This window comes from Neolamprologus brichardi, chromosome 9 (genome assembly GCF_056152115.1).
Source record: "Neolamprologus brichardi isolate AB-2024 chromosome 9, ASM5615211v1, whole genome shotgun sequence".
NCBI classification, from domain to species: Eukaryota; Metazoa; Chordata; class Actinopteri; order Cichliformes; family Cichlidae; genus Neolamprologus; species Neolamprologus brichardi.
In genome coordinates this window covers 39,085,792-39,111,144 of record NC_142112.1, presented here as the reverse complement: position 1 = coordinate 39,111,144, position 25,353 = coordinate 39,085,792, and the positions used below count along the sequence as shown (strand labels likewise).

At 44.2% G+C, this 25,353-nt stretch overlaps 1 protein-coding gene and 3 non-coding genes across 5 annotated transcripts in view; 1 reads left to right on the top strand and 3 right to left on the bottom strand.

The window, feature by feature from the left end:
• Positions 1 to 25,353, bottom strand: part of unm_hu7910 (un-named hu7910) — a 44,805-nt gene that overhangs the window by 5,780 nt on the left and 13,672 nt on the right. For both annotated transcript variants that reach the window (XM_087846633.1, XM_087846632.1), the window contains 11 exons: positions 10,818 to 10,871; positions 9,043 to 9,153; positions 8,577 to 8,612; positions 7,245 to 7,289; positions 6,728 to 6,757; positions 6,613 to 6,645; positions 6,476 to 6,511; positions 6,108 to 6,155; positions 2,727 to 2,813; positions 2,206 to 2,247; positions 2,024 to 2,109 (listed from right to left, as the gene is read on the bottom strand). In XM_087846633.1, coding sequence (XP_087702759.1) covers positions 2,024 to 2,109; positions 2,206 to 2,247; positions 2,727 to 2,813; positions 6,108 to 6,155; positions 6,476 to 6,511; positions 6,613 to 6,645; positions 6,728 to 6,757; positions 7,245 to 7,289; positions 8,577 to 8,612; positions 9,043 to 9,153; positions 10,818 to 10,871 — 608 coding nt within the window. The remainder of the gene's footprint in view (positions 1 to 2,023; positions 2,110 to 2,205; positions 2,248 to 2,726; positions 2,814 to 6,107; positions 6,156 to 6,475; positions 6,512 to 6,612; positions 6,646 to 6,727; positions 6,758 to 7,244; positions 7,290 to 8,576; positions 8,613 to 9,042; positions 9,154 to 10,817; positions 10,872 to 25,353) is intronic.
• On the top strand, positions 5,674 to 5,747 carry trnai-aau (transfer RNA isoleucine (anticodon AAU)). Its single transcript has one exon. It is a non-coding gene; the product is annotated as a tRNA-Ile (tRNA).
• trnai-aau (transfer RNA isoleucine (anticodon AAU)) lies at positions 10,006 to 10,079 on the bottom strand. Its single transcript has one exon. It is a non-coding gene; the product is annotated as a tRNA-Ile (tRNA).
• trnai-aau (transfer RNA isoleucine (anticodon AAU)) lies at positions 12,210 to 12,282 on the bottom strand. Its single transcript has one exon. It is a non-coding gene; the product is annotated as a tRNA-Ile (tRNA).

Here is a 25,353-nt window from a genome sequence, read left to right as displayed (position 1 = left end):
CCATCAGTTGTGTTGTGCAGCAGTCAGGTTGGTGCACAGCTGACAGACAATTTGACAACTGTTAGAATTCATATTATGGAAAGAAACAATCAGCTAAGTAACCACCTAGGCTGAAACAGAGTGTATTACAAAGACCACGGAGCGCAGGAGGCTTAGCACTCCCAAATTTTTTGTTTTATTACTGGGCAGCTAATATAAGGGCATTATAACTCAGGAATTTTGTTGCTTCTAATACTGACTGCTTCCCGTCCTGTCCACCTCCGTCCCTTTTGGATGATATTTTTGATTTCAAACCAAATGCCAAGCGGGTTATAAGTGATGTTTATGAGCTGTTAAGTAATTTTAGGCTGTCCACATTGCAATCACTTAGGGAACGATGGGGAAGTGATCTTGGCCAACGGATTGCAGATGAGACTTAGCATAAGATAATCAATAGAATTTCTTCGTCATCTATTTGCCTTAAACATGTGGTGATTCAGTTCAAAGTGCTTCACCGTCTCCATTGGTCTAAAACTAGACTGAGCAAAATCAAGGATGGGTTTGACCCCACATGTGACCGGTGCAAACGAGAGCCTGCTTCCCTATCTCACATGTTCTGGGCATGTCCAAAACTGGGTAGCTTTTGGAAAAGCATATTTGAAACCATGTCCAACATATTTGGTGTTCCAATTGCACCCTGCCCGTTTATAGCTATTTTTGGGGTGACACCTTGTGATGCCAGTCTTTCCAAATCACACTCTGATCTTCTGGCCTTTTGCACTCTTTTGGCCCGTAGAATGATATTATTGAAATGGAAAGAGCCACTTCCACCTGTATATGGGCAATGGGTTAAGGATGTCATGCACTATACTCAGCTGGAAAAGATCCGCTACACTGTAAAAGGTTCGGTTCGGAGGTTTTATGACACATGGCAACCTTTTCTTACTTACTTTGAAAGATTAAGTCCGGATACTATCGCTTAATGTGCGTGTGAGTGGTTTTTGTTTTTTTTTTGTTTTTTTTTTGTTGTTGTTTTTTTTTTTTTTTCCCTTGCTGTTGTTCATTTATTTTATTTACTTTGTATCTGTAATTTTATTTTATTTTATCTCTTCTTTCCTCTCTGGCTGGGTTTTAGTTACACTGTTCTGGATGGGTGGGTGGGGGGGCAAGACTTTGTTAATATTGCCGTAATTGTTGTTGGAAGCAATACTTTGTTCAATAAAAAGACCTTGATCAAAAAAAAAAAAACAGCTGCTGAGAAACCAGGACTGAGGAGAAGCAACAAGCAGACGTTGTTTGGGCCAAGAAACACGAGGAGTGACGACCTCATGAATGTGTGAAGAGCAGTAATGAAAGCAAAGGGGGCTGTTTATAAGAATCTCGTGTTCAAAACATGTTTAGAGTAATTTCAAAGTTTTTGTTTACTACATAACTCCATATGTTCACTCAGAGTGTTGATGCCTTCAGTGAGAATCTACAATGGAAATAATAAAGAAAGAAAAAACATTTAATGAGACGGTGTGTCCAAACATCTGACTGACAGTGTCAGATGTGTGTGTGTAAAGGCTGCAGGCATTCAATGAGCAGCATTTGGCAACCGTAGGGAGGAAGAACCCTGACAGGAAGTGACCTCTGCACTCTGAGCCTGTCGCAGCAAAGCTAACAGCCCTGATAGCCGAGTGGAGTTCGTAGTTGCACCACGATATCCGACTGTAGCGAGAAAACGCGACTGACAGACCAAACGGAGGCTGAACAGTTCAAAGCAACACTAAGTAGGTTTTCAGGATAACGACTTCGGTTGTGTCCGAGTTCAGAAGCAGAAGATTACAGCTCGTGTCTCTCAGACATGCTGCGGTTTATCAGACTGTTTCATTTGGACTCAGACTGTCAGGAAGACGAGAGCTTCAGCCCTCAGCTGAACATGAGCTTTGTGTTTTATGTCTAATTGAAGATGATGGTGAAGGAAACCTGCAGACAGCTGAGCACAGTGTCAGGCGTCTGTGCAGCTGTTTGCAGCTGTTATTTATGTCTTTAGATTTTGTACCTTCTTGCGAAGCTTCTCTGCAGCATCGATTTCTGCTTTGATGGTTTTATCGAACTTGTTCAGTAATTTTGGTTTCTTCTTCTTTGCTGGAGAAACAACAGAGAGGAAAAGATGTGATGATAAAACTGCAGAGAAATAAAAAGCACGAAGCTGAAAATCTGCACGTTACAGTCAGTTTGCACCTTTTTCTGTCGGCTTGTCCTCGGCCTGTTTCTCTGAGGTTCCTGGACGGACACAGAATTACAGAGTTATGGTCAAAGATGGAGACGGTTTTGGTTTTTCAGCCGCTTTGTCTTGTTTTTGTGTCCGGGTGTGTGGTGCAGGATGAGATTTCAAACTTAAAATTATGATGCAGTTTAACTGAATGTCTCAAAGGTAGGTGGGAGGTCACAGCGCAGGTTTAAAGGAGTCATGTTATAAACTACAACCCAGATTTGCTGATGAAGCATTAGCCATGCATGAGGGAAGGAAAGCAGCAGGAGGTTGAAGCACGTCTAACTGGGAGGAGGCCGAGGGCAGGCCGAGGAGGCGCAGCAGAGATTATGTCTCTGCTGGCTCAGCTGCAGGGGGCGCTCTCCTCTGAACCATTCAACTCAGAATAAATCAGTAAATCTGGACCCAACTATAATGTTGGTGTCTCATATGTTTCCTTTTATTTGGCTTTAGTGAAACGTGTCTGCTCAGACGAGCTCGGCGAGCTCACCCTCGGCCTCCGTCTGTTTGGGCGTCTCACTCTGTGGATCCACGTCTGCCGCTGCTTCAGGCTGCTTCTCTGCTTCTACGACCGGCTCTGAAAGCAGGAAACAGAAGACGTCAGTGAAGACTGAGAGGTTGACAACTCTGATCACCCTGAGCTATCGGTTATATCCAGACTGTGATTCAGGCTGCAAACACTCCTGGGACATTTGGACACTGTTCATAGGTGGGTTATCCGAATCCTCTCTCCCTGGTACGATCTCTGTGTGGATGAACAGGTGCAGCAATAAATGTCCTCTAAACCAGTACGGCATAAAGGTCAGAGGTCAGGTGGAGATGAGCCGAAATTCTTTTTGCATTATTGAAAACGGAGGAAATGACCTTCCAGCATATCTGTTACGGGGGGGGGGGGGGGGGGGGGGGGGGGGGGGGGGGGGGGTGTAGTACAGACATGCTACACAGAGCCATTACCATCCACCCTCCATCCATCCATCCATCCATCCACCTTCCATCCATCCACCCTCCATCCATCCATCCATCCATCCACCTTCCATCCATCCATCCTCCATCCATCCATCCTCCATCCATCCACCCTCCATCCATCCATCCATCCATCCATCCACCCTCCATACATCCATCCATCCACCCACCCTCCATCCATCCATCCATCCACCTTCCATCCTCCATCCTCCATCCATCCATCCATCCATCCATCCACCTTCCATCCATCCATCCATCCTCCATCCATCCATCCATCCATCCATCCATCCACCCACCCTCCATCCATCCATCCATCCACCTTCCATCCATCCATCCTCCATCCATCCATCCATCCATCCATCCATCCATCCATCCACCTTCCATCCATCCATCCTCCATCCATCCACCCTCCATCCATCCATCCATCCATCCATCCACCTTCCATCCATCCATCCTCCATCCATCCATCCATCCTCCATCCATCCATCCATCCATCCATCCATCCACCTTCCATCCATCCATCCTCCATCCATCCATCCACCCACCCACCCTCCATCCATCCATCCATCCACCTTCCATCCATCCATCCTCCATCCATCCATCCACCCACCCTCCATCCATCCATCCACCCACCCTCCATCCATCCACCTTCCATCCATCCATCCTCCATCCATCCATCCATCCACCTTCCATCCATCCATCCTCCATCTATCCATCCTCCATCCATCCACCCTCCATCCATCCATCCATACACCCACCATCCATCCACCCACCCTCCATCCATCCATCCATCCTCCATCCATCCACCCTCCATCCATCCATCCATACACCCACCATCCATCCACCCACCCACCCTCCATCCATCCATCCACCCTCCATCCATCCATCCACCCACCCTCCATCCATCCATCCACCTTCCATCCATCCATCCTCCATCCATCCATCCTCCATCCATCCATCCACCTTCCATCCATCCATCCATCCATCCTCCATCCATCCACCCTCCATCCATCCATCCATCCTCCATCCATCCATCCATCCATCCATCCACCTTCCATCCATCCATCCTCCATCCATCCATCCTCCATCCATCCATCCATCCATCCATCCACCCTCCATCCATCCATCCATCCACCTTCCATCCATCCATCCTCCATCCATCCATCCACCCACCCACCCTCCATCCATCCATCCATCCACCTTCCATCCATCCATCCTCCATCCATCCATCCACCCACCCTCCATCCATCCACCCACCCTCCATCCATCCATCCATCCACCTTCCATCCATCCATCCTCCATCCATCCATCCATCCATCCACCTTCCATCCATCCATCCTCCATCTATCCATCCTCCATCCATCCACCCTCCATCCATCCATCCATCCACCTTCCATCCATCCATCCATCCATCCATCCATCCATCCACCTTCCATCCATCCATCCTCCATCCATCCATCCATCCTCCATCCATCCATCCATCCACCCTCCATCCATCCATCCATCCACCTTCCATCCATCCATCCTCCATCCATCCACCCACCCACCCTCCATCCATCCATCCATCCACCTTCCATCCATCCATCCTCCATCCATCCATCCACCTACCCTCCATCCATCCATCCATCCACCCACCCTCCATCCATCCATCCATCCACCTTCCATCCATCCATCCTCCATCCATCCATCCATCCACCTTCCATCCATCCATCCTCCATCCACCCACCCTCCATCCATCCATCCATCCTCCATCCATCCATCCACCTTCCATCCATCCATCCTCCATCCATCCATACACCCACCATCCATCCACCCACCCTCCATCCATCCATCCATCCACCCTCCATCCATCCATCCAGTTCAGGGTTGCAGAGGGTGGAGTCTATCCCAGCTGACACAGTTTCAGGACAAATTTGTTTATGAATTTGTGAACTTTAGGAGGACCATGTGACATTTGCAGGACTATAAATCCCTCGGATTAAACTGGACTGGGTTACTGAGTCGTCAACACGGGAAAAGACCCAGGGAAACAGAGTTAACGATGGAAACCATAAATTTTACACTCGGATCAGCTCTCGCGGCCCGGTCCCAGTCCGTGACCCGGGGATTGGGGACCGCTGCTCTTTGTTGCATGCTGGGGCAGCAGGTTGAGGGTCGCAGATGCCAACAGACTGAATGAACTGATCAACAAGGCCAGTAATCGAGTAAAATGTTAATCATATATATTTAATCTCTGTAATATTCTGGATATTTATTTTTGAGCTATTTGTATATATTTTGTAACTTTAACGAAACTATTAGTTCAGTCTGTTACTGCTCCTGTCCTGGAGCGACGGTGACCACATCACGTCCTCTGGGATCAATAAAGTATCCTGATTCTGATAAACGACCCCGATCAGTGAACAGCTTCATGTCATCAGGTTAAACGAGTCACACAGGATATTTCCACAGCTAGTGTTCGATCACAGAACAGTGGCCAGTTAGCTCAGCTGGTCAGAGCGTGGTGCTAATAACGCCAAGGTCGTGGGTTCAAGCCCCATACTGGTCATGATGTGTAACTTCCAGCTCCTTCACTGGGTCTGTTTGAAGAGACGCTTTGTTTAATTTGGCTGATTAAATACAGAAAGCGGCTGCAGACACACCGAGTCTTCATCTGGGCCACTTCAGCTCAGCTATGTCACTGACAAATGTGTTGGCCCAGAAAGAGGAAAAAGCTGCTCATGAGATGTAGAGTTTGTGCCAGACGCAAAAAAGAAAAGCACGTAGGTGTTTTTACCCCAGACATACTCCAAATGTGGGTCACAGTCAAGCAAAACACTCAGTGGTGTGTGTGAAAACACAACATCGTCTATCAAAGTAAAAATAACCTGCAGTGAGTGTTTGAGGCTGAAGCGTGTACTGCAGATACCTGCTTCCTGTGTCAGCTTGGAGCTCGTCAGGTATTCTGCAGACTCCACTGAAGGACAGAAAGTCAGTGATTCAGAGTCATGTATGACACGCTCCACAGTATCAGAGCTGCAACCACGTTAATCTCATTTCATGACACTTTATAGAAATAACCTGTAGAACTGATTAAATAATGGATCGCTCAGAGTTTCTTTCATACAGGGAATCTCTGAGATCTGCATCTTTGAGACACTTTGAGGAATCAACCAATCAGAGTAAAGCAGGACGGCTCCATCGGGCCTCCCTGAAACTATCATCCACACATGAGAACAGGCTGAACGTTAAAAACATATATGAGTAACAGCAGTAACTAATCTGAGCCTGACTCACCTGAGCTCTCCTCAGTCTGACGCTCGGCCAGCAGAACTGCAACAGGAAACAAAACCACCATCATCATCATCGTTTTTATCTTTTACCACAAAAAATAATCTGATCGTGGTTTCCGCCCTCACATGCTGCTGTCTCACCTCCCGTGGTGTCGATCGTGTTGGCTTCATCGCCTGAAGAAGAGGACGAGAAAACGAGCGATTAACATGAAGGCTGTAGCGTTTAGTGACATCACAGAGAGACAGATGCGCTCACCGTAAGGACTGACGCTCTCCCGAGGATCATCTACGACAAACAAAGACACAGACGTGATTATTGTTCGTGATCACGTGATCACACACGGAGCACACGCCCAAAATACTTTAAGTAATCTAATTACATCCAGGAAAGTAAGTACAGTGTGAAATGTCACATTTATGTAAGCTGGCCGAATGAAATGTCCTCGTTTAGATCAATCACACTTTAACTATGAATTCATTTAATAAGTAAACTTTGATTTGATATATTTCAGCTTCATGTTCACGAGTTTAAAGAAAACATCTGTTCCTTAATCTGGACACGATTTACTAATTGATCCTCGCAGTTTATCAATCATCTACAGGCTGTTAGTCAGTTTTCCATTTCGGGGCATTTTTGAAGGACCTCCATACACAAGCTCCATCATCTTCATCACCATTTGTCCCACATATCCTCCCTTTCACCTCCATCTTTAAACCTCCACCCTGACCCTCCACCCGCTTTTTTTAAACCCGCCTGGTTGTGTTTAACTGACCTGGTACAAAGCTGTCCTCTGCTGGCGCAGGGAGGGGCACAGCAGCTGGAGGTGGAGAATCAGGAAAATGAGTTAAAGCACACACACACACACACACACACACACACACACACACACACACAGTTACAAAGATGTGTGGGAATATGTGGAAGGTGAGGATGAGGATGAGTCTGAAGTCACTCGCTCCACTGTAGTTTTAATAAACTCCAAATATGAAACAAGCCTCACGATGCCTGATGAAACGAACAGGACAGACGCTCACTACCCATGCACGGCGTCCCATCATGCATTGCACTGAAGGAATAAATGCAGAGAAGAAGAAGCAGCTCAGCACAGTGTGCAGCGATGCAGCGTCCCTTCACTCCTCCAGCAGAGGGCGACCTGCCACATCTGGACTGTAGCAGCTACGAGGTCACGAACAACCAGATTAATGGCTGGCAGGTGTGTGGCGGCTCTTTCAACCTGCTGGATGGACTTCCTGGTCTGGAGCCGATTATCTCTCCAGAGTTTGGCATTAAAAACAACAAAGTGTGACATTTTCATCGATCTCTCATTTACAGTCCGCCTTAACTTCGATAGAGTCTGCCCAGGAGTGTGCTTCATAGAGCCTAACATGAACGGCAGTCACAGCGCTGCAGCTAGTTTTACCCTGATACTGGACGGATTAGGAAATAACTGCTTTCAGCTTTGATGTGGTGACTAAATAAAGAACAGTCTGAACACACTAAGCCTGAGTTATCGCGGCTGTTAATGTTTAAATGTGGCAGGTTTAAGTTTCAGAGCTCTAACGTGCAGCAGTTTAAACAGCAGCAAAGATTCTTTCTGTTCCTCTCATAATGTCTCTGACTAAAGTTAAGCACAGCTCAAGTCTAATGATCGGCTAAACGCCTGCTCAGTGCCTGAAGCAGAGACACAGAAGATAACCATCACTGCGATAACTGCCATCTAAAAGTCAGGTTTTAGGTTCTGTTAAGCCGGGCTGTTCCTTCAATCCTGAACACATTTTTGCACACAGACTATTTAAAAGGACTAAAGTTCACTAATAACCTTCTGCGTTTGCTTCAAAGCTGAACAGGGAGCAGCGCTGCACTGATGCTCTCAGAGTTTTGTTTGATTACATCTTTTTAAAAACTACAATCCACGAAAGTGACACAAAAAGCAAATATTCAACAGAAGATGGTGTCAGTCAGTGATAACTGCTGTTTTTGTTCTTCATATTAACGTGTGAAATGTAAACAGAAACACAGATGCAGGCGTGAACATCCCATCATCCAGAGGCAGAAGGAGAAGGTGGAGAAGGTGGAGGCATGCAGCAGCAGCAGCAGCACCAACCTTGGATTTCAGACTCCACATCCTGAGATCCAGAAGCTGGACCAACGACACACACACACACACACACACACACACACACACACACACACACACACACACACACACACAGAAGCCATAATGTTACCATCATGACATCAACAGGGAGCCAATCAGTGATCTCACAGGTGTGTGGGGCAGCAGGTAACGTGAGCATTCAGACTCATACAGGTGCTGTGGATACGACGAGCTTCACTTTCAGCCACGTGGAGTCGACTACATGCTTTTATAGTTTGTGTTTGTCGCTCTCAGTCAGTCAGGTTACTCAGGCGTGCCTTAAACTCTTCAGAAACCTGCAGATTTGGACCTTAAACCTTATTTTATTTTATTACATCAACGGCTCAAACACTTCGTAGTGACTGATCTGCTGGTCCCAAACTTATTTCTCCTTCAGGTAACTGGACTGAATTGCAGACGTGCTCACGCGTACCTGATTCGCTCTGTCTGGGCGGAGTCACGGATGGCGCGGTCTCTGTCGGCTCGACGTCTCGCGGCTCTGCAGCTTGCTGATTGGCTGTTTCAGCTGCAGGCTTGATGGTTTCTTCAGTTTACAGGATAAAAAGAGGAATGACTGAAGTAAGATTAAAACATTGCTGGTGCTGGAACAAGTTCATGCTCGGTGTAAACATCATGTGTGATTTATGACAGGTAAAAGCAGACAGTGATTGCGCTTCCGCTTATCAGGGTTGCTGGAGCCTATCGCAGCTGTCATAGGGCGAGAGGCGGGGTACATCCTGGACAGCTCGCCAGTCTGTCGCAGGACTAACACACAGAGACAGGACGGCACAGGACTGAGCGTCACTCTCCAAAAACACCGGAAGCAGATTTATTTATCCATTAAATTTACTGGTTTTAGAGGTACTTTTGTAAATTAATGTTTAAAGTCTTTAACTAAACCATAAACAGCCTGCATGTATTATAGTAAAGAGATATCTACTGAAGTTGAACTAGTGCCAGGCTGTACTTCCATGTAATACCAGTTTGTACCACAAGATGGAGCAAAAAGGTGAAAAAAGTTGAAAACTAAGTTGAACAAATGTGTTTTTAAAGGAAAAACAAGAGTTTGTTGATGCTTTCTGACTTCTGTTTTGATACAATTTATCTCTGTGCAATTTTTAATTCTCACAGATTAAAAAAATTGTAACGTTTGAAGTTTTTCCGACTTTGAAGTGGAGAAAAAATAAGAAACAGCAGAAGTGTCTGTTTGTCCTGTCGTCCAGTCTGCACAGGAAACCGTTTTTGTTCCGTGCAAGTGTGAAATCAGCTTCATCCTGTTTGCGCCTTTCACAATAAAAGCCTCTATCTCCACATAAGATGTTTTAGGAAAGTGTTTACCACGGCGTCTGAGACAAACATTTGACTTCAAAAACATAATTATTGCCAGTGATGAATTTGGCCCGTACGGGGGTCGAACCCGTGACCTTGGCGTTATTAGCACCACGCTCTAACCTGCTGAGCTAACCGGCCACAGCAGTGTAGAGCTGACAAAATGACTTAAACCGAATCACTCAGACTATAATGGCTGTGAATACTAGAAACCTATTAAACAAACTCCTGATCGCTGAACAAAAATACAAAAAACACTGCACTGGCTGCATAGTGTACCTGTAAAAAAAAAGGCATAATTATTCATTAAATAGTGTAATAAAATAACACAGCGTGGATGTTTAAAGATAAATACCAACTAATTATACAAAGTGTGGCTTTCATTCAATATTTCCTTCAAAATTTCTGCATTTAAGGAACCAAAAACCAAAACAAGAGCATCTAAGTGCAAAAGTTAGATTAAAGATTTCTTTCATTAAATAAAACGTATATTTCTCTATAATACTGATGTCGACGTGAAAAGACATCAGTAGTTCAGCAATTTTAAACAATAGCAAAGAAAACGAGCGGTGACAGGAAGTACGCTGAGAACGAATCAGGTTTCCAGCAGAGCTCAGACACTAGCAGACTGGTTGTACTGGGCAGCTCCCAGTGTGGAGGAGCTCCAGGGTGGAACTGATATAGAACTTCAGTGTGAAGCCGGTCAGGCTTTGTTGGCAGGACACGGAGATGCTCGCGGGTCCAAAACCACAGGTGGGAACGAGGTCAGCTCCCAGGTGGTTTCCTCAGGTATCAGAAGAGTCAGCAGAGCCAGAGGGCATGTGTGTGTGTGTGTGTGTGTGTGTGTGTGTGTGTGTGTGTGTGTGTGTGTAAACTTACCTGTTTGCTTCTCAGGTGTGTCTCCTACATGCAGCCTCTTTGCTTCTTTCAGTCCTGTTCAGTGTTCAGGATATAAATGTTTTAAAGACCGCGCAAAGTTATTTACAGCTTTTTATTTGACAATTAAACCAAGCTCTCGTAAAACAGCGCCTTTCCTTCCAGATCACATTTATCGCTGATGAAATGTTAAATTACTGTTTACAAATCAGCTTTAAAGACTCGTTTAGACCATAATAAGCTTTTTTAAGCTCTGTATTTATGATTTAAAGCCAACAACGAGGGACGACTGGTGTGAAAAAGTAGATATGTACACATGGGAAACTTAAGGAAAAATGGTTCTCGTCCCTTTGAAAGTAGCATACATAAAAACCAGACTGCAGCACTCAGAGAAGAAGATGGGAATAGCAGAAGGAGGAAACTCTGAACTTTATATAAACCTGATTTGGTTTACAGCCAAGTGTGACAGTGCCTTTAAAAACAAAAAGCGGGGTTTCGTTTTCAAGACGTTTAACTGACAGCAGCAGGGAGCTCGGGAGCGCCAGCACCCCGATAATCTTCCTGTGGAAGGAAATCTGAGCTGATAGGATCGAAGCAGCAAGCACACGGTGAGCACAGAAGGAAGCAGTGGTGGCTCGAGATAGCACTGAGCAGAGGAAGAGGGATTCTGCCCTCGTATTAATGCTCAACAGGCTTTGCTGTTGAACGGTTGGGGATGTTTGCATGTATTTTGGTTATGGAGAAAAAACCTCTCTGCACTAAGCAGAGACCTCCAGGGTCTGCTAGGCTTCACCTCAGCTAACTGAAGACCCTGAAGTGGACTTTTGGACCACGTTTATGCTCTTGGAGCCTTTTAATGACGTTACCTGACCAATAACATGCTGCAGTGAGGTTATTGTACTAACAGACCATCCAAGAAGTCTGAGCTCCAGCTTTGATGAAAGAAATAAGTGTGACGCTCCCACAAATTCTCTGGATGCACTTGATAACCCGACTCCTGCCCAACTTTGTCACTTCCAAACCCTGAGACCACCTCCACTGCCTTTAAATAGCACATACACCTGCTCTGTATAAGGACTGAACCCATAACATTGACATCACTAGCACCACGCTCTATCCCAGAGCTAACGGGCCATCGTGCTGAACAGCTTACAAGAAAGAGGCTTTAACCAACAGGAAAGGAAGCACAGAGAACAAAAGCTCTCCATTTTGCCTATATGGGAGTCAAACCTGTGACCTTGTCAGAGTCAGACCTATTTGTCTCCAACCTCCATGTTGGTTTTTTGGTGCTGAAAGGAGACACAGCTTCACAGAAGCATCAGTAGGTTGGTTAGCAAGATGCTAACATGTTCATCCGTAACAACACAAACCTAGTCGGCATAAAAAACGAGACCTTGGCCCGTACGGGGGTCGACCCGTGACCTTGGCGTTATTAGCACCACGCTCTAACCAGCTGAGCTAACCAGCCACCCATGTGACATTTGTTTGTTTCGTTATTGATAATCAAGCAAGTAAAAATAAGTCAAACAGCTTGCTTTCTACTGCCATTAAATAGAGAGAGGTAATGAAACAAACAGGTTTTAAAAAATTACCTGAGTCTTTGTATTCTCCAAAAACAAACTCATATTCTTGTAGCTTTTTCATTTTTATTAAACCACGAGAAAGAAACCAATCTTAATGTGATGGATTTATTCAGCAAACATTTTCTCACATTTTGGAGGAAAAGCTAAATAATTTGAAAAAAAAATTGCACGTAAAATTATTTAAAGTTGTTCCGCAGAGCCGTCGTATTCATCCAGGGCGTGTGTTTATGTGTTTATATATGTAAAAACCACAACCAATACAGCCTTCGTTCGAACAAAATCATACAATTGGTTCGTCCCAAAAATCAGAACAGAATTGGGGAAAAAGGCTTTTAAATACGCTGCAGAAGGAACTGAAATTATCAGAATTGGTTACCTTGGGAGAGTTTAAGTCTGTCTTAAAGGAACGAGAGAATAACTCTTTTACTCAGTGTGATTGTTTTTAATGTTCTCTTAATTTGATCTGTTATTGTATATTTCACACATGTTGGTGTGGGATATTGTATTTGTTTTAAATGTTATATACCTATGTGGTATGTGACTTTTGTTGCCATGATGCCAGGTCTCTCTTGGAAATGAGATTTTTAATCTCAATGAGATTTTTTTTACCTGGATAAATAAAGGATTAATAAATTTCAGAGGCTGTGAAAGTTTCTTTATTCAGCTCACGACACGTGACTTCCTGATGCTTCGTTACTACACAACAGTTATTACAGGTTATTTTAAAAGTCCTCAAACATCCTTCACCACTTAGATCCACTACATGACTTTGAACTAAAGCTCAAAACTTACAATTCAGACGCCTTATACTGGCTCTCATCCTTTGAGCAAAAAACATAAGAAAAACCATAAATGTCACCATCACATCATCAACCAAAGTCTCATAAACATGAGAAAAACAAAGACAACATAAATCTTATGAAAATCAGCCTGTTTCAAGAGGTCTGCAGCATTGAAAGAGCAGCAGTAACACAAGGGAAACAATCTGTGGGCCACATCTGTAGATTAATGGTGAATTTATTGTGTTGCCCCTCCAAAAGCTCAAATACAGTCATGTATGAGTGGTTTGGGATAGAAGATGATCAACTTTTGGCTTGAAATACTAATTTCTAGTTCACCACAGTTCCAGCTGTGTGGTGTCTGTATCACAGTTAAGACTGTAGTAACAGGACTCTGGTTCGAGCCCTTCATGAAGGTGTAATGTCCTGTAACTTTGTGAATGAGCAACAGAAGCAGAACACGCTGGAGGGAAAACATTTTAAACCTCGTTGGGGATAAAACTTGAAGAGCGTTTGTATTTATTTAATTTACAAAGGAGACTCAAAATAACTGCCTGGATTGCAAAGTGTGTTCAAACTTGTGTTCAGCATCATCTTTGCTGGGTGGTTACAAGACCTTCAAACCCCACCGAGTAGCTTTTTATCCGTTTCCCGAATATGGGAGGTGAGGCCGGCAAATCAGAGCCATGACCATTTGTGAGGTCATCACTTTGTCCCATGAGGCATTTTCTTCTTCTCTTCTAAGACGCTCTTCTCTCTCCTGACCGCCGTCATGGTCACTCTCTCGGTTATCTCACCTTTCAGCTGCGAACTGTTCAGCTTCCTCTCCGGTAGCATTCGTCTCTTTAAGCCGTTTCCTTGTCTCACCACACCCTCTTTCGCCAGCCGCTCCACCTCCATCTTCTCCTTTTGAGTTTTCTCCCGCTCTAGCTTCATCTTCGCTGCCCTCTCCAGTCTTTCCCGTTCCATCCTCTCCCTCTCTTTTCTCTCTGTCGTTTCTTTTTCTACTCTTTCTCGCTCTAATTTCTCCTTATCCTGTGCGACTCTTGCCCTTTCTTTGGCTAAGTGCTCCTTCTCTATCCTTTCCTTGTCTATCTTTTCTCTAGCGAGTCTGTCTCTTTCCTTAACAAGCCGTTCCCTTTCCAGTCTTTCTTTTTCTGCTTTCTCCTTGGCGATCTTCTCTTTCTCAAGTCGTTCCTTTTCTTTGGTGATTCTTTGTCTCTCCAATCTTTCCCTTTCCGCCTTCTCCTTCGCAATCCTTTCTTTTTCCAATCTTTCCTTCTCCTTGGCGATCCGTTCTCTCTCCAATCTTTCCTTTTCTTTGGCGATCCGTTCCCTCTCCAGTCTTTCCTTCTCCTTGGCGATCCGTTCTCTCTCCAATCTTTCCTTTTCTTTGGCGATCCTTTCTCTCTCCAGTCTTTCCTTCTCCTTGGCGATCCTTTCTCTCTCCAATCTTTCCTTTTCTTCGGCGATCCGTTCCCTCTCCAGTCTTTCCTTCTCCTTGGCGATCCGTTCCCTCTCCAGTCTTTCCTTTTCTTTGGCGATCCGTTCCCTCTCCAGTCTTTCCTTCTCCTTGGCGATCCGTTCCCTCTCCAGTCTTTCCTTTTCTTTGGCGATCCGTTCCCTCTCCAGTCTTTCCTTCTCCTTGGCGATCCTTTCTCTCTCCAATCTTTCCTTTTCTTTGGCGATCCGTTCCCTCTCCAGTCTTTCCTTCTCCTTGGCGATCCTTTCTCTCTCCAATCTTTCCTTTTCTTTGGCGATCCGTTCCCTCTCCAGTCTTTCCTTCTCCTTGGCGATCCTTTCTCTCTCCAATCTTTCCTTTTCTTTGGCGATCCGTTCCCTCTCCAATCTTTCCTTTTCTTTGGCGATCCGTTCCCTCTCCAATCTTTCCTTTTCTTTGGCGATCCGTTCCCTCTCCAATCTTTCCTTTTCTTTGGCGATCCGTTCCCTCTCCAATCTTTCCCTTTCTGCCTTCTCCTTGGCGATCCGTTCTTTCTCTAGTCTTTCCTTCTCCTTGGCGATCCGTTCCCTCTCTAGTCTTTCCTTTTCTTTGGCGATCCGTTCCCTCTCCAATCTTTCCTTTTCTTTGGCGATCCGTTCCCTCTCCAATCTTTCCTTTTCTTTGGCGATCCGTTCCCTCTCCAATCTTTCCCTTTCTGCCTTCTCCTTGGCGATCCGTTCTTTCTCTAGTCTTTCCTTCTCCTTGGCGATCCGTTCCCTCTCCAATCTTTCCTTTTCTTTGGCGATCCGTTCCCTCTCCAATCTTTCCTTTTCTTTGGCGATCCGTTCCCTCTCCAATCTTTCCTTTTCTTTGGCGATCCGTTCCCTCTCCAATCTTTCCCTTTCTGCCTTCTCCTTGGCGATCCGTTCTTTCTCTAGTCTTTCCTTCTCCTTGGCGACCCTTTCCTTTTCAAGTCTCTCCCTTTCTAATCTTTCCCTCTCTGCCTTCTCCCGCTCTGTTCTCTCTCTTTCTTTTGCAATGCGTTCCCTCTCAAGCCTTTCCTTTTCAGCCCTCTCCCTTTCCACTCTTTCTTTCTCCTGTTTCTCCCTCTCTGCCTTTTCCCTCTCCACCCTCTCTTTCTCCATTCTTTCCTTTTCTTCTCTAGCTGCCTTTTCTTTAGCAAGCCTCTCCAACTCCTTTCTCTCTTTTTCTGCCTTCTCTTGAGCTAACCTTTCTCTCTCAGCTTTCTCCTTGGCTTCCTTTTCCAGCTTGTCCTTCTCAATCTTTTCCTTCTCTATCCTCTCCTTTTCCAACCTCTCTGCCTCCTTTCTCCTCTCTTCGCTTTCCCTCTGCTGTCTGAGTTGCTCCTCAGCCACCTCCAGCTCCTTCTTCTTCAGCGCCCAGACTGCCTCCCTTGCTTCCTCCTCTTGGGTGAGAAAAGCCCTAATCTCAGCCACTGCGATGCGAGCGATCCTCTTGGCCTCCATCTTCTCATGGATCATCCTCAACTCGTTCTTCAGAGTCGAACGCAGCATGGCGCCTCGGACGACGTGGTCTGAGGCTTGAGGTGAAAAGTCTTAAGATTACTGTCCACATGCTCACCACTACGACTCATTAGTGTGCTGGCACACAGCAACCAAGGAAATGTTAGAGATGCAGGGGAAGAGATGCAAGTCCGATGTTAGGGTCAATTTAAAAGCCACAAAAATGGGGTCCTCGACTGTTTAAGACTTAGGATTATGTAGCTTTTACAAAACATCCACAGAGTTCAATTTATTAGAATCAAGGATTAAATTATCCCTGTGAAGAACACGTCATTGTGTACGACGTGAGACTCATGAAAATCAAACTTTATCCGATTTAAATTTGGCTGATTTCACCTTCATGGTCGTTGCTTTCCCTACCTCTGGGCAGCTTCCACTGCTGGTATTTCCTGTTCTGACCACTTGTACTTTCTCCACTGTCTCAAAACAGCAAAATCTTCAACTTCATCTTGTGGAAGAGAACAAATTAATAGGGACACAATTCTGGCGAGGTGTGGTCAGGCTACAGCTCCAGAGAGTGTAGGTGGGTAACATCCTAGTTCAGGCATTTTCCTCTGAATGTTGTTCAGTTTAAAGAGTCGGGACTTTACAGTAAAGACTGTCTGAATAGTCTTTCTCTGGGAGTTTAATTTCATGGCGCGCAAGTTGAAAAATGAAATAAAAAGTTGCTCGTGACGGACTAGCTTTGGGCTCGGACACAATAGACTCTTTGAGTCAGAATAGCTCTTTTAGTCTCTTGGTTGTAGCCAGAGACCCAGCAGTCATCACCATCTTTGCTCTACGACATGAAATTTGGGTCAGAGTTAGAGGACTGCGGTGAAATCACAGACAGGAGAGTGCAAGTAGGGATGTCCAGTGATGGAAACAGTCCAGGGGTGCAAGGGAAGATAGCCTTGAAGCTGATATCAGCCAAATTTTAAATGACTAAAGGGGCGACCACGATAGGTATAACTGACTGTGGGTCACAGCGGATATTCGAGGCTCCAGTGTTTACTATCCTAGCATGGGTTAACTATGCTAGGCCAACTCTTGGTTGATCGTGGCTCAAGAGTTGGGTGTTCGTCTTGTAATCAGAAGGTTGCCGGTTCGAGCCCCGGCTCCAACAGTCTCGGTCGTTGTGTCCTTGGGCAAGACACTTCACCCGTTGCCTACTGGTGGTGGTCAGAGGGCCTGGTGGCGCCAGTGTCCGGCAGCCTCGCCTCTGTCAGTGCGCCCCAGGGTGGCTGTGGCTACAATGTAGCTGCCATCACCAATGGGTGGATGACTGGTTGTGTAAAGTGCTTTGGGGTCCTTAGGGACTAGAAAAGCGCTTTACAAATACAGGCCATTTACCAACTAATGGTACCCTTTGCTGTCACTGGTTGGTTTGCTGTCACTGGCAGTTGCTTCAATCACTTAATTCAAAGTTGTGGACGCCCCTAAAAATCACACTTTCTGCATTCTTTAATTATAAAATCATACACATTACAGGACACTCTGGACATGCAGTCGGCAGGTTTTAGTACCTCGAGTCGTGTTCTTCTTCTCAGTAGCCTCTCCTGTAACCTCTACTAATAATACACAGAAGGAAAAACAGCCCATGACACACAGCAGTACCAAAACTTCAGGAACAAACCCACACAGAGGGATCACTACCTTCTGGGAGTTTAACCTCAGCATCAGTGGCCTTTAACACCTCATCTTCTATGAGGACAAACAAATCAGAGAGTTTGATAGTGAAGGTCTACTTGCTGATAACAGAAAGCCAAACTAGCACAGCAAGCGGTGCAAACAACAGAAACTTGACAATGAAAGAAAACAGTGGTGATTTCAGGCGTCTCAGAGTGACTTCTGGCACAGAGTCTCTCTTTTGACTCTGGTTATTCTGACTGAAAGTAGGGCTGGGCGATATAAACGATATAAATTTGGCCAACGGTAGAGATTTTGACTATATCGCTCTATCGCGATAGCGCATATTGATGATGTCATCAAGCTGCGCCTGTTTTGGTCGAAAGCATTGCAGCGGCTAAAACCATTATCATCTGGAAATTATGCAGACAGTCATAGCAAAGAGATGAAGCACTTTTGAAATATGGGAAAGCCAAAAACTGCACTTCCTCCACTTCCGTAACATTGATTCATTAATGTTGAATTCTCTCACAGCTGTTCTGTTCCCATGTTGTTGCAGTATATTAATAACTAACCTCGTATTGTGGATGAATGATCTCAGTTGTTCTCCTGACTGAAGTTTGGCCCGTGTATAGCATCCTGCTATGCGATTGCATTTGTCCCTGACCACCAGAATCCCTCACGTTAACTTTTATCGAAAGAAGTTGGCGTTCATCCTCCAGCTTCACTGTGCTAATGTTATGCTAACATAGCTGTGTCGCTAGCAATCACGTAGCACAACATGTTTAGGTGGAAGCTAGCGAGCTAACTTCCTGTTAACTTCTAACTCCGTTAAATTTAATAAATTCTGTTTTCATGGATGTTAAACTTAATTGTTACACCCGATAAAGCAGCAACGCTGATGATTTAATTAAAGATGAAAGAATTTAGACCGTTTTTAACTTTGGGGCCTGAATCTGACGGAGTTTTGGACCCAGATTACTCCGTGAAGCTCCTCACTACGGCAGCCGTAATGCTCTGACAATCCATCAAGCAGTGCGGCTTACCAAAAATGTACTAAAACATTTTTTAACAGATTTCTGCAGCCAAAATCGGTTCGAGGTCAGTAAGCACAACCAGAATTCATACATAAGGCACACTCTCGATTTTTGAGAAAATTAAAGGATTTTAAGTGTGGAAAATATGTTATACAGAAGAAAAGAATATATCGTGATATATATCGTTACCGCACTTGTTTCAAATTATATCGCGATATGAATTTTAGGCCATATTGCCCAGCCCTAACTGAAACTAACATTTCTAAGCTTGGCATCACTGGTCTGAAATAACTTCAGTGATCTTGTAACACTTCAGTCAAAGCTGAGGATGTAGCCACAACTTTTACTCGAGATAAACACTCTCAAACAAGTAAAAACATTACTGTATTTAATGGTATTAGTGCATTTCAGAATATCTGTGATAGACAAAGAAGCACAAACAGAGCCACTAAACAAAGTCGACCTCACTCTGTAACAAAAAGGCAGACAGTTAGAGAGTTACGGCTGTTATGGGCTCAGTCACTCAGCATCAAACGGAGTCGTGCAGATACCTTTCCTTCTCCCTCTCTTCTTCACCTCTTTCTGCTCCTCTGCAGGGTTTAAGAAGCAGACACACCTGTCAGGTGAGCGCACGGCAGGCTGTGACCTCACACAAACACAGTCTCTGTACACTACCTTTCCTCAGCCTGTCTCTCCTCAGAGCATGGCCTTTTAACTTCTCATCATCTGAACCGATGCACAGAATAAAAGGAAGGTAAACACAATCAGCTGTGACAAAAATAAATAAACAAATTGTGCTCGTGCAGGTTTTTCCTGCACAGACGAAGTTTGTTGAACCTTCGGAGGAATCAGACCGAGATCTTAACAGGTCGTCTGCGAAGGTTCTCAGTCATCCAGGTCATCGTAGTCTAAGGAGCTCGGAAAGAAAAGCGTCTGGACTTCTTTAGTTTCATTGAAGACGTTTCATGCGAGAAGCTTCTTCAGCTCTAAGAGCAACTGGTGGAGAGTCCCAGGATTTAAGCCCTAAAGAAGTCCAGACGCTTTTCTTTCCAAGCTCCTTAGACTGTCTGAACAGGTTGTTAATCAGACTTTCAGTCATGCATAAAAGACATTTACAATTAAAGTTTCCATAAATAACAGCACGATTTAAAGACACTGCTGTTAAATGAGATAACAAAAATCCATTCAGGACATCATCCTTATGTTTCACTCCCTAAAAGTAAATTATAACTGAGGTGAAGATGCTCTTATGCTTTCTTTACAACACCATATAATACGAAGGTTTGAAGTTCAAACACTTACAAGTTTATATTTTAGAAAAATTCATATATTAACTGTTTAATCTGTTTTTGTTGATAATTGGCGAAGCATAGATGTACGAGGCCACCGTAGAGAAAATAATTAATGCGTCTTTGATCTGCACTTTATTACATTTCTCATCACAGGTGCATCCTCTAGGTCAGTGTTTCCCAACCACTGTGCCGTGGCACATAGGTGTGCCGTGAGAAATGATTAGTTAGTGATCGGTACTCTCAGTGACCAGCGTAAGTGACAGGCAGAACAATTACATTCTCTTCCACTAGAGGGCAGTACAACTACTGACCCAGATGAAGGCCCTAGCTTGGGTAGTGGTCAGAAGAAAGCAGAAAAGGTACACTGGGGACAAACTGAGCCAATTCTGCGGCGCCTGATCCGTGGGGGGAAACGATCAATATGCTGTTTGTGACATTTTTGCTCAGTGTGATTTTTCTAATGTGAAATATGTGCCGTGGCTCCAAAAAGTTGGGAAACACTGCTCTAATCGTCTGCAGCTTTGAACACAAAAAAGCCCAAAAAGTGATCCAAAGGTCAGAGGTGAGAGGTCAAACATAAGATGTGCACATTAGTGTTTTACAGGCAGAAAAATATAAATTTTGTTAAAATGCACAAAGTGTTAATAAGAAAAGCACACAAGCGGCTGATAACCACCTGATAGCTGATGTTAGGTTAACTGAAGCCAGGTAGGTGACGATGTCGGGCTATGTTAGCCTGCTGTGAGGTGCAGGCATCAGGGAAGAGCAGCTGACCAATCAGAAACATGGACGTGTCTGCAGAGCGACCGACTCTCCAAACAAAGGCAGAAGCAGCGCGTGTGCATCGTGTATATTAATAAAGTTTATTTAAAGCCAGGAAGGGCTGTAAGCTAACAGACTCATTACTATCACAGCTCTCATGATGACACAGCTACAGCTAAAATTACATTAATTTAATTTAAACCTGTGCAGAGTTAGAAAGCAGACCTTCAGCTGCAATCGTGCTGATGATAAATGGGGAACAAGTCAACACATACGAGCGGTAAGTGCTCTATTTTAGGATTTCATGCTGAGCTTATAGAACAGTGACCGTGTTTTTACACCCAACAATCTTTGGTCCTCTTACGCTCTGAGCTCTGAGGGATCATGGCAGGACTTGAGGTGGTGATTTCATACTAGCTGATCTCTTATCTCAGCAACAATCAGCTGTGCAGCAGGTTAGACCAGCAGCACAAGTTACCACAAACAGCAAAGCTTCTTTATAACCCTGGAAACTCCCGAGTGACCTCACAAAAGTCCGAGTTATGTTTCTGCGCCACTGTATGAAACGACTGCAAACTGATCGATACGTAACAACGCAGAAGCACGCACCACGAATAAGCTCCAAACTACTCAAACGACAGATTTCTGATCAGTTTTAGCAACATCGCCGTAAAGATTTTAAAACTGACCTGAATGAAACCGCGTGATGGACGCGCACATCAACGCAGACACACAGTGTGCAGAGAAAATAATCACAACAGCTTATGGGCTCAAATACATTACGCACAAATGTGTTTGTGCACCAAGTCCAGCACTTTACAATAAAATAAGTCACAAACACATTTATGCTGCGTACAAAAATGAGAAAATAAAGGTGAATAAAGAGGATAAATGCCCTCTGTGACATCAAAGATCGTGACCTGTGACCACAGATATTTTAGGATAACTGATTTTATATTACATGAAGCTTATACAGAGGACCAAACATGTAAACATTAATTAAATTAAATGACTAATATATTGAATATTTCACTGTTAAATGCATCATAAATTATACAGAAATGAATAAATGAATATAGTTTAAGTAAACGTGACAATAATAACTTTCCCTTTTGAATAAATTCTGAATTTTTCTATTGAATTATTTTTCATTTGCTTCCCTTTGACTGGTTGTCAGTGGTGTCTTGTAGTATTTTATTTCTATATTGTGAATTATTTACTGGCTTGTTTACTTTGTTACCCTGGCACTTTCGACCCTCCGTACGTACAGCTACAGCACCAAAGCTCTCGTTTTGTTCACGGTCGGTCGTTACGTTTTCTGCCTTTTTAAAAATGTATCATGAATGAGAGCGGAGGTAACAGCTGGGTTCAATTCAAACTCGTTACGTCCCTAAAAATTCCTCCAGTTGCCTCTAGCACCTGCTTTACCGTTTGACCTCTGACCTCGCAGGACATTTTTATCTGATGGAGAAAATCTGTTAATGTCAAACAAACGAATCCCGTCGATCGTTATCTGGAATCACTTCAGCCTTCAGTTCTTCCTGCTTGTGGTGTTTCGGATTTATTAAATTAAAACCAGTCTGCCCTGTTTGGCCTCCTCCAATCATACTGGGCTACAGCACATCCCAGTCTGGTCGGGACCAGGCAGCCTCCCTACCGCCTGTGTCTCTGCTTCCTATTGGTTCTGGAGGTCCAGTATGACCCCTTTAACCTCCCCGTCATCCGAGGAGGCTGTCCCGCCCTCCTCCTCCTCCTCCATCATCTCAGAGGCCGCCGCTTCCTCCTCCTCACCTGGCTCTAAGGGCGAGGACACTACGTCATAAAGGAAGGTGAAGAAGCCATAGATCCAATCAGAGCCCTCCTCAGCTAAAATATTAAGAACCTCCTCGAGCGACTCGGCATTCGCACTACCGCTGCCATCTTTGGTCAGGCCTGACGGAAGAGAGAGGAAGAGAAGAAAAGGGAAGGGTGGAAGTGCAGAGGAGGAAATTATAAAGGAAAAGAAGTGGAAATGATGCGATGGAGGGAGGATGGACGGGGGAGTAAACTGAAACAAAAAAGTATGGTAAAATAAATAAAGGGTGATGAGACAAGAGAAAGATAGTGAGTTAAAGATGAATTATAGACATTTAATAAAGATTTTACTTCCTGTCTCAACCACGTCAGATGACCTCTGACACGACGTCCGCTCAATAAAAACGGCCACGTTCCTGCTAAGTCTACTTCAAACACGACTTCTATAACACAGCTTCCCATTAAGACTTCATACTGCCAGCGGATGCTGTCAACACTCAGGTTACAATACTTGCCTGGCCCAATCAAAATAAAGACTAAATACATTTCTTATTTCCGGTTGGCTGATTAATCTAAACTCTCAGTTTCAAGCAGTCAAGGAGGGTTTTACCTGATATGGTCGTGTCACACAAGCCCCGCCCACATTGCTTAAAGGAAGCAGATACTATGGCTCAGATCAGACATAAGATGAACTGATGGGGTTGCCCACAGCCCAGACAAAGAAGGATTATTCTAAACTGGGAATCATGCAAAGCTGCCGTGGTAGAGTCTGAAAACACCACCTCCTGTTTGCACTCTCGGTCACTGTCTTCAGTTTACTGACAACAAAACCTAAAAAAGTAAAAGCTCTCGGTTTCATGAGATCATCTTTGAAGTGAAAGAGCAGAAAACTGATCTTTGAGATACATAAACAGGTTTCAAATGAAAAGTTTTTGTTGAAGGTGAGCAATGACAGTTGTTGAGAAACTCAAAGAAAAGTGTCCAAAAAAAAGCTACATATCATGGAAACAGAAAACGACGCCTGCAGCTGCAGCAGATCCATTTCTACCTGAAGATCAGAGGCTGTGCTGTGGTTGGTTTAAACACTCGTTTTCAAACTGGAGACAGCTGCGTAATAAAGCCGCTCTAGTAGTCACAAATGTTCACAACAAAGTGAGCCAAGTCAAGATTTTGTAAAAGCAACGTAACACTAAGTGCTAAATCTGAACCAGTGAAATAATGAACGGTGTTTAACCCTTTAAGACCGACCATAGAACCAAGTCCTCCAGAGCTTATATTATATGTTTACATGCTGTGGAGCCATTTTTGGGAGCATTTCAAGTTGCTATACATCAATACAACCATTACAGCCTAAATTTTAATAATATGTATGAATTAAGTGCATAGTAATTACATAAATTGCAAAAAAGTGCAATAAACTACAAAAAATTGAAAATCGTTTTTGTTTTTTAACATATATTTCTAGTTAGAGAAATTTAAGAGGCTTATCCCTCAAAACTGTAAATACAAAAAAGTTGCACAAAATAGTTTCCCACCACAGGAAATTTATTTTGAGTGTCTTCATAGTTTTATTTTTGAAATACACCAATTTTTATACACTGCAGGAAAAACGAAAATAAATATTATAATGCAAATTTGCAAAAAAGCAGCATATGCATCAAAATAAACTATTTCCAGCAGTGCAATATGAGTCCTAAGCATCCCAGAAACCACACAGAAAGTCAGAAAGTCAAAGATAACTTTTAAAAACACCAGTATAGGCTCATGAGGCCCTGATGGTAAAAAACTACATTTCCGCGAAAATGACGTCACTTCCCGTTTCGGGCAGGTCATGGTGGACATGCGATAGTTCACACTGACGTCTAATCCAATGTAGGAAGTGTTACGAACAGCTGATCGGATCAGCAAAGCGTGTTTCTGGAATATTATGTTTTTGTTGCTGCAAGTGCTTTTTATGCAGTTTTTGCAAAACTATATGTGGAAGGAAACTGTGACCGAGGACAAGCTGATGGCATAAGATGGAAGTACAACTCAAAAAAATTATTGTGCTAGTTTACGTGGTTGCAGAGCTACCGGGATTTAACAGTAGTTACGCAAAACAGAGCGTGCTGCTCCGACCGGCTTTAAAGGGTTTAAGGCCCTTCTGAGACCGCAATACACTAAATTTAAGTAGAAATGAGGGAACATGGTTTTCTAGTTCTACTAAGGTATAGAAATATTCAACAGTGTATTGATCCCTTCAGCACTCTGATCATTGATTGTTTATTGTGAAGGATCTGTGAAACTCTTTGGCTTTACAGAACGTTTATCCTTCCATCCATTTTCTCCGTATGTTGTTCGAGGTCATGCTGGTAGCGAGCTGAGCCTCCCTTTCCTTGACCTCTCCTCGGACACACCCTTCAGCGTTCCCAAGCCCTCTGAGACACATAATCTCTCCAGTGCGCCCGGTGGTCTCCACCCAGCAAGACTTGAGCGAACCACCCAATCTTAGAAGTGTCCAGCAGCAGCAGCTCGAGCCAGAGCGTCTACCGAACGACCCCACGTCTCAGAGGAAGGCTGCTGTGCCAGCTTTCTGTGGCTTAGGGATTCGTAATAATATGCATATGTAATGTATAACTTAACCATGAAAGAGGAAGTAGAACTATGACAACGTACAAAAAGGCCAATTCTTATAACATCCAGATGTTCAGCTGGTGTCT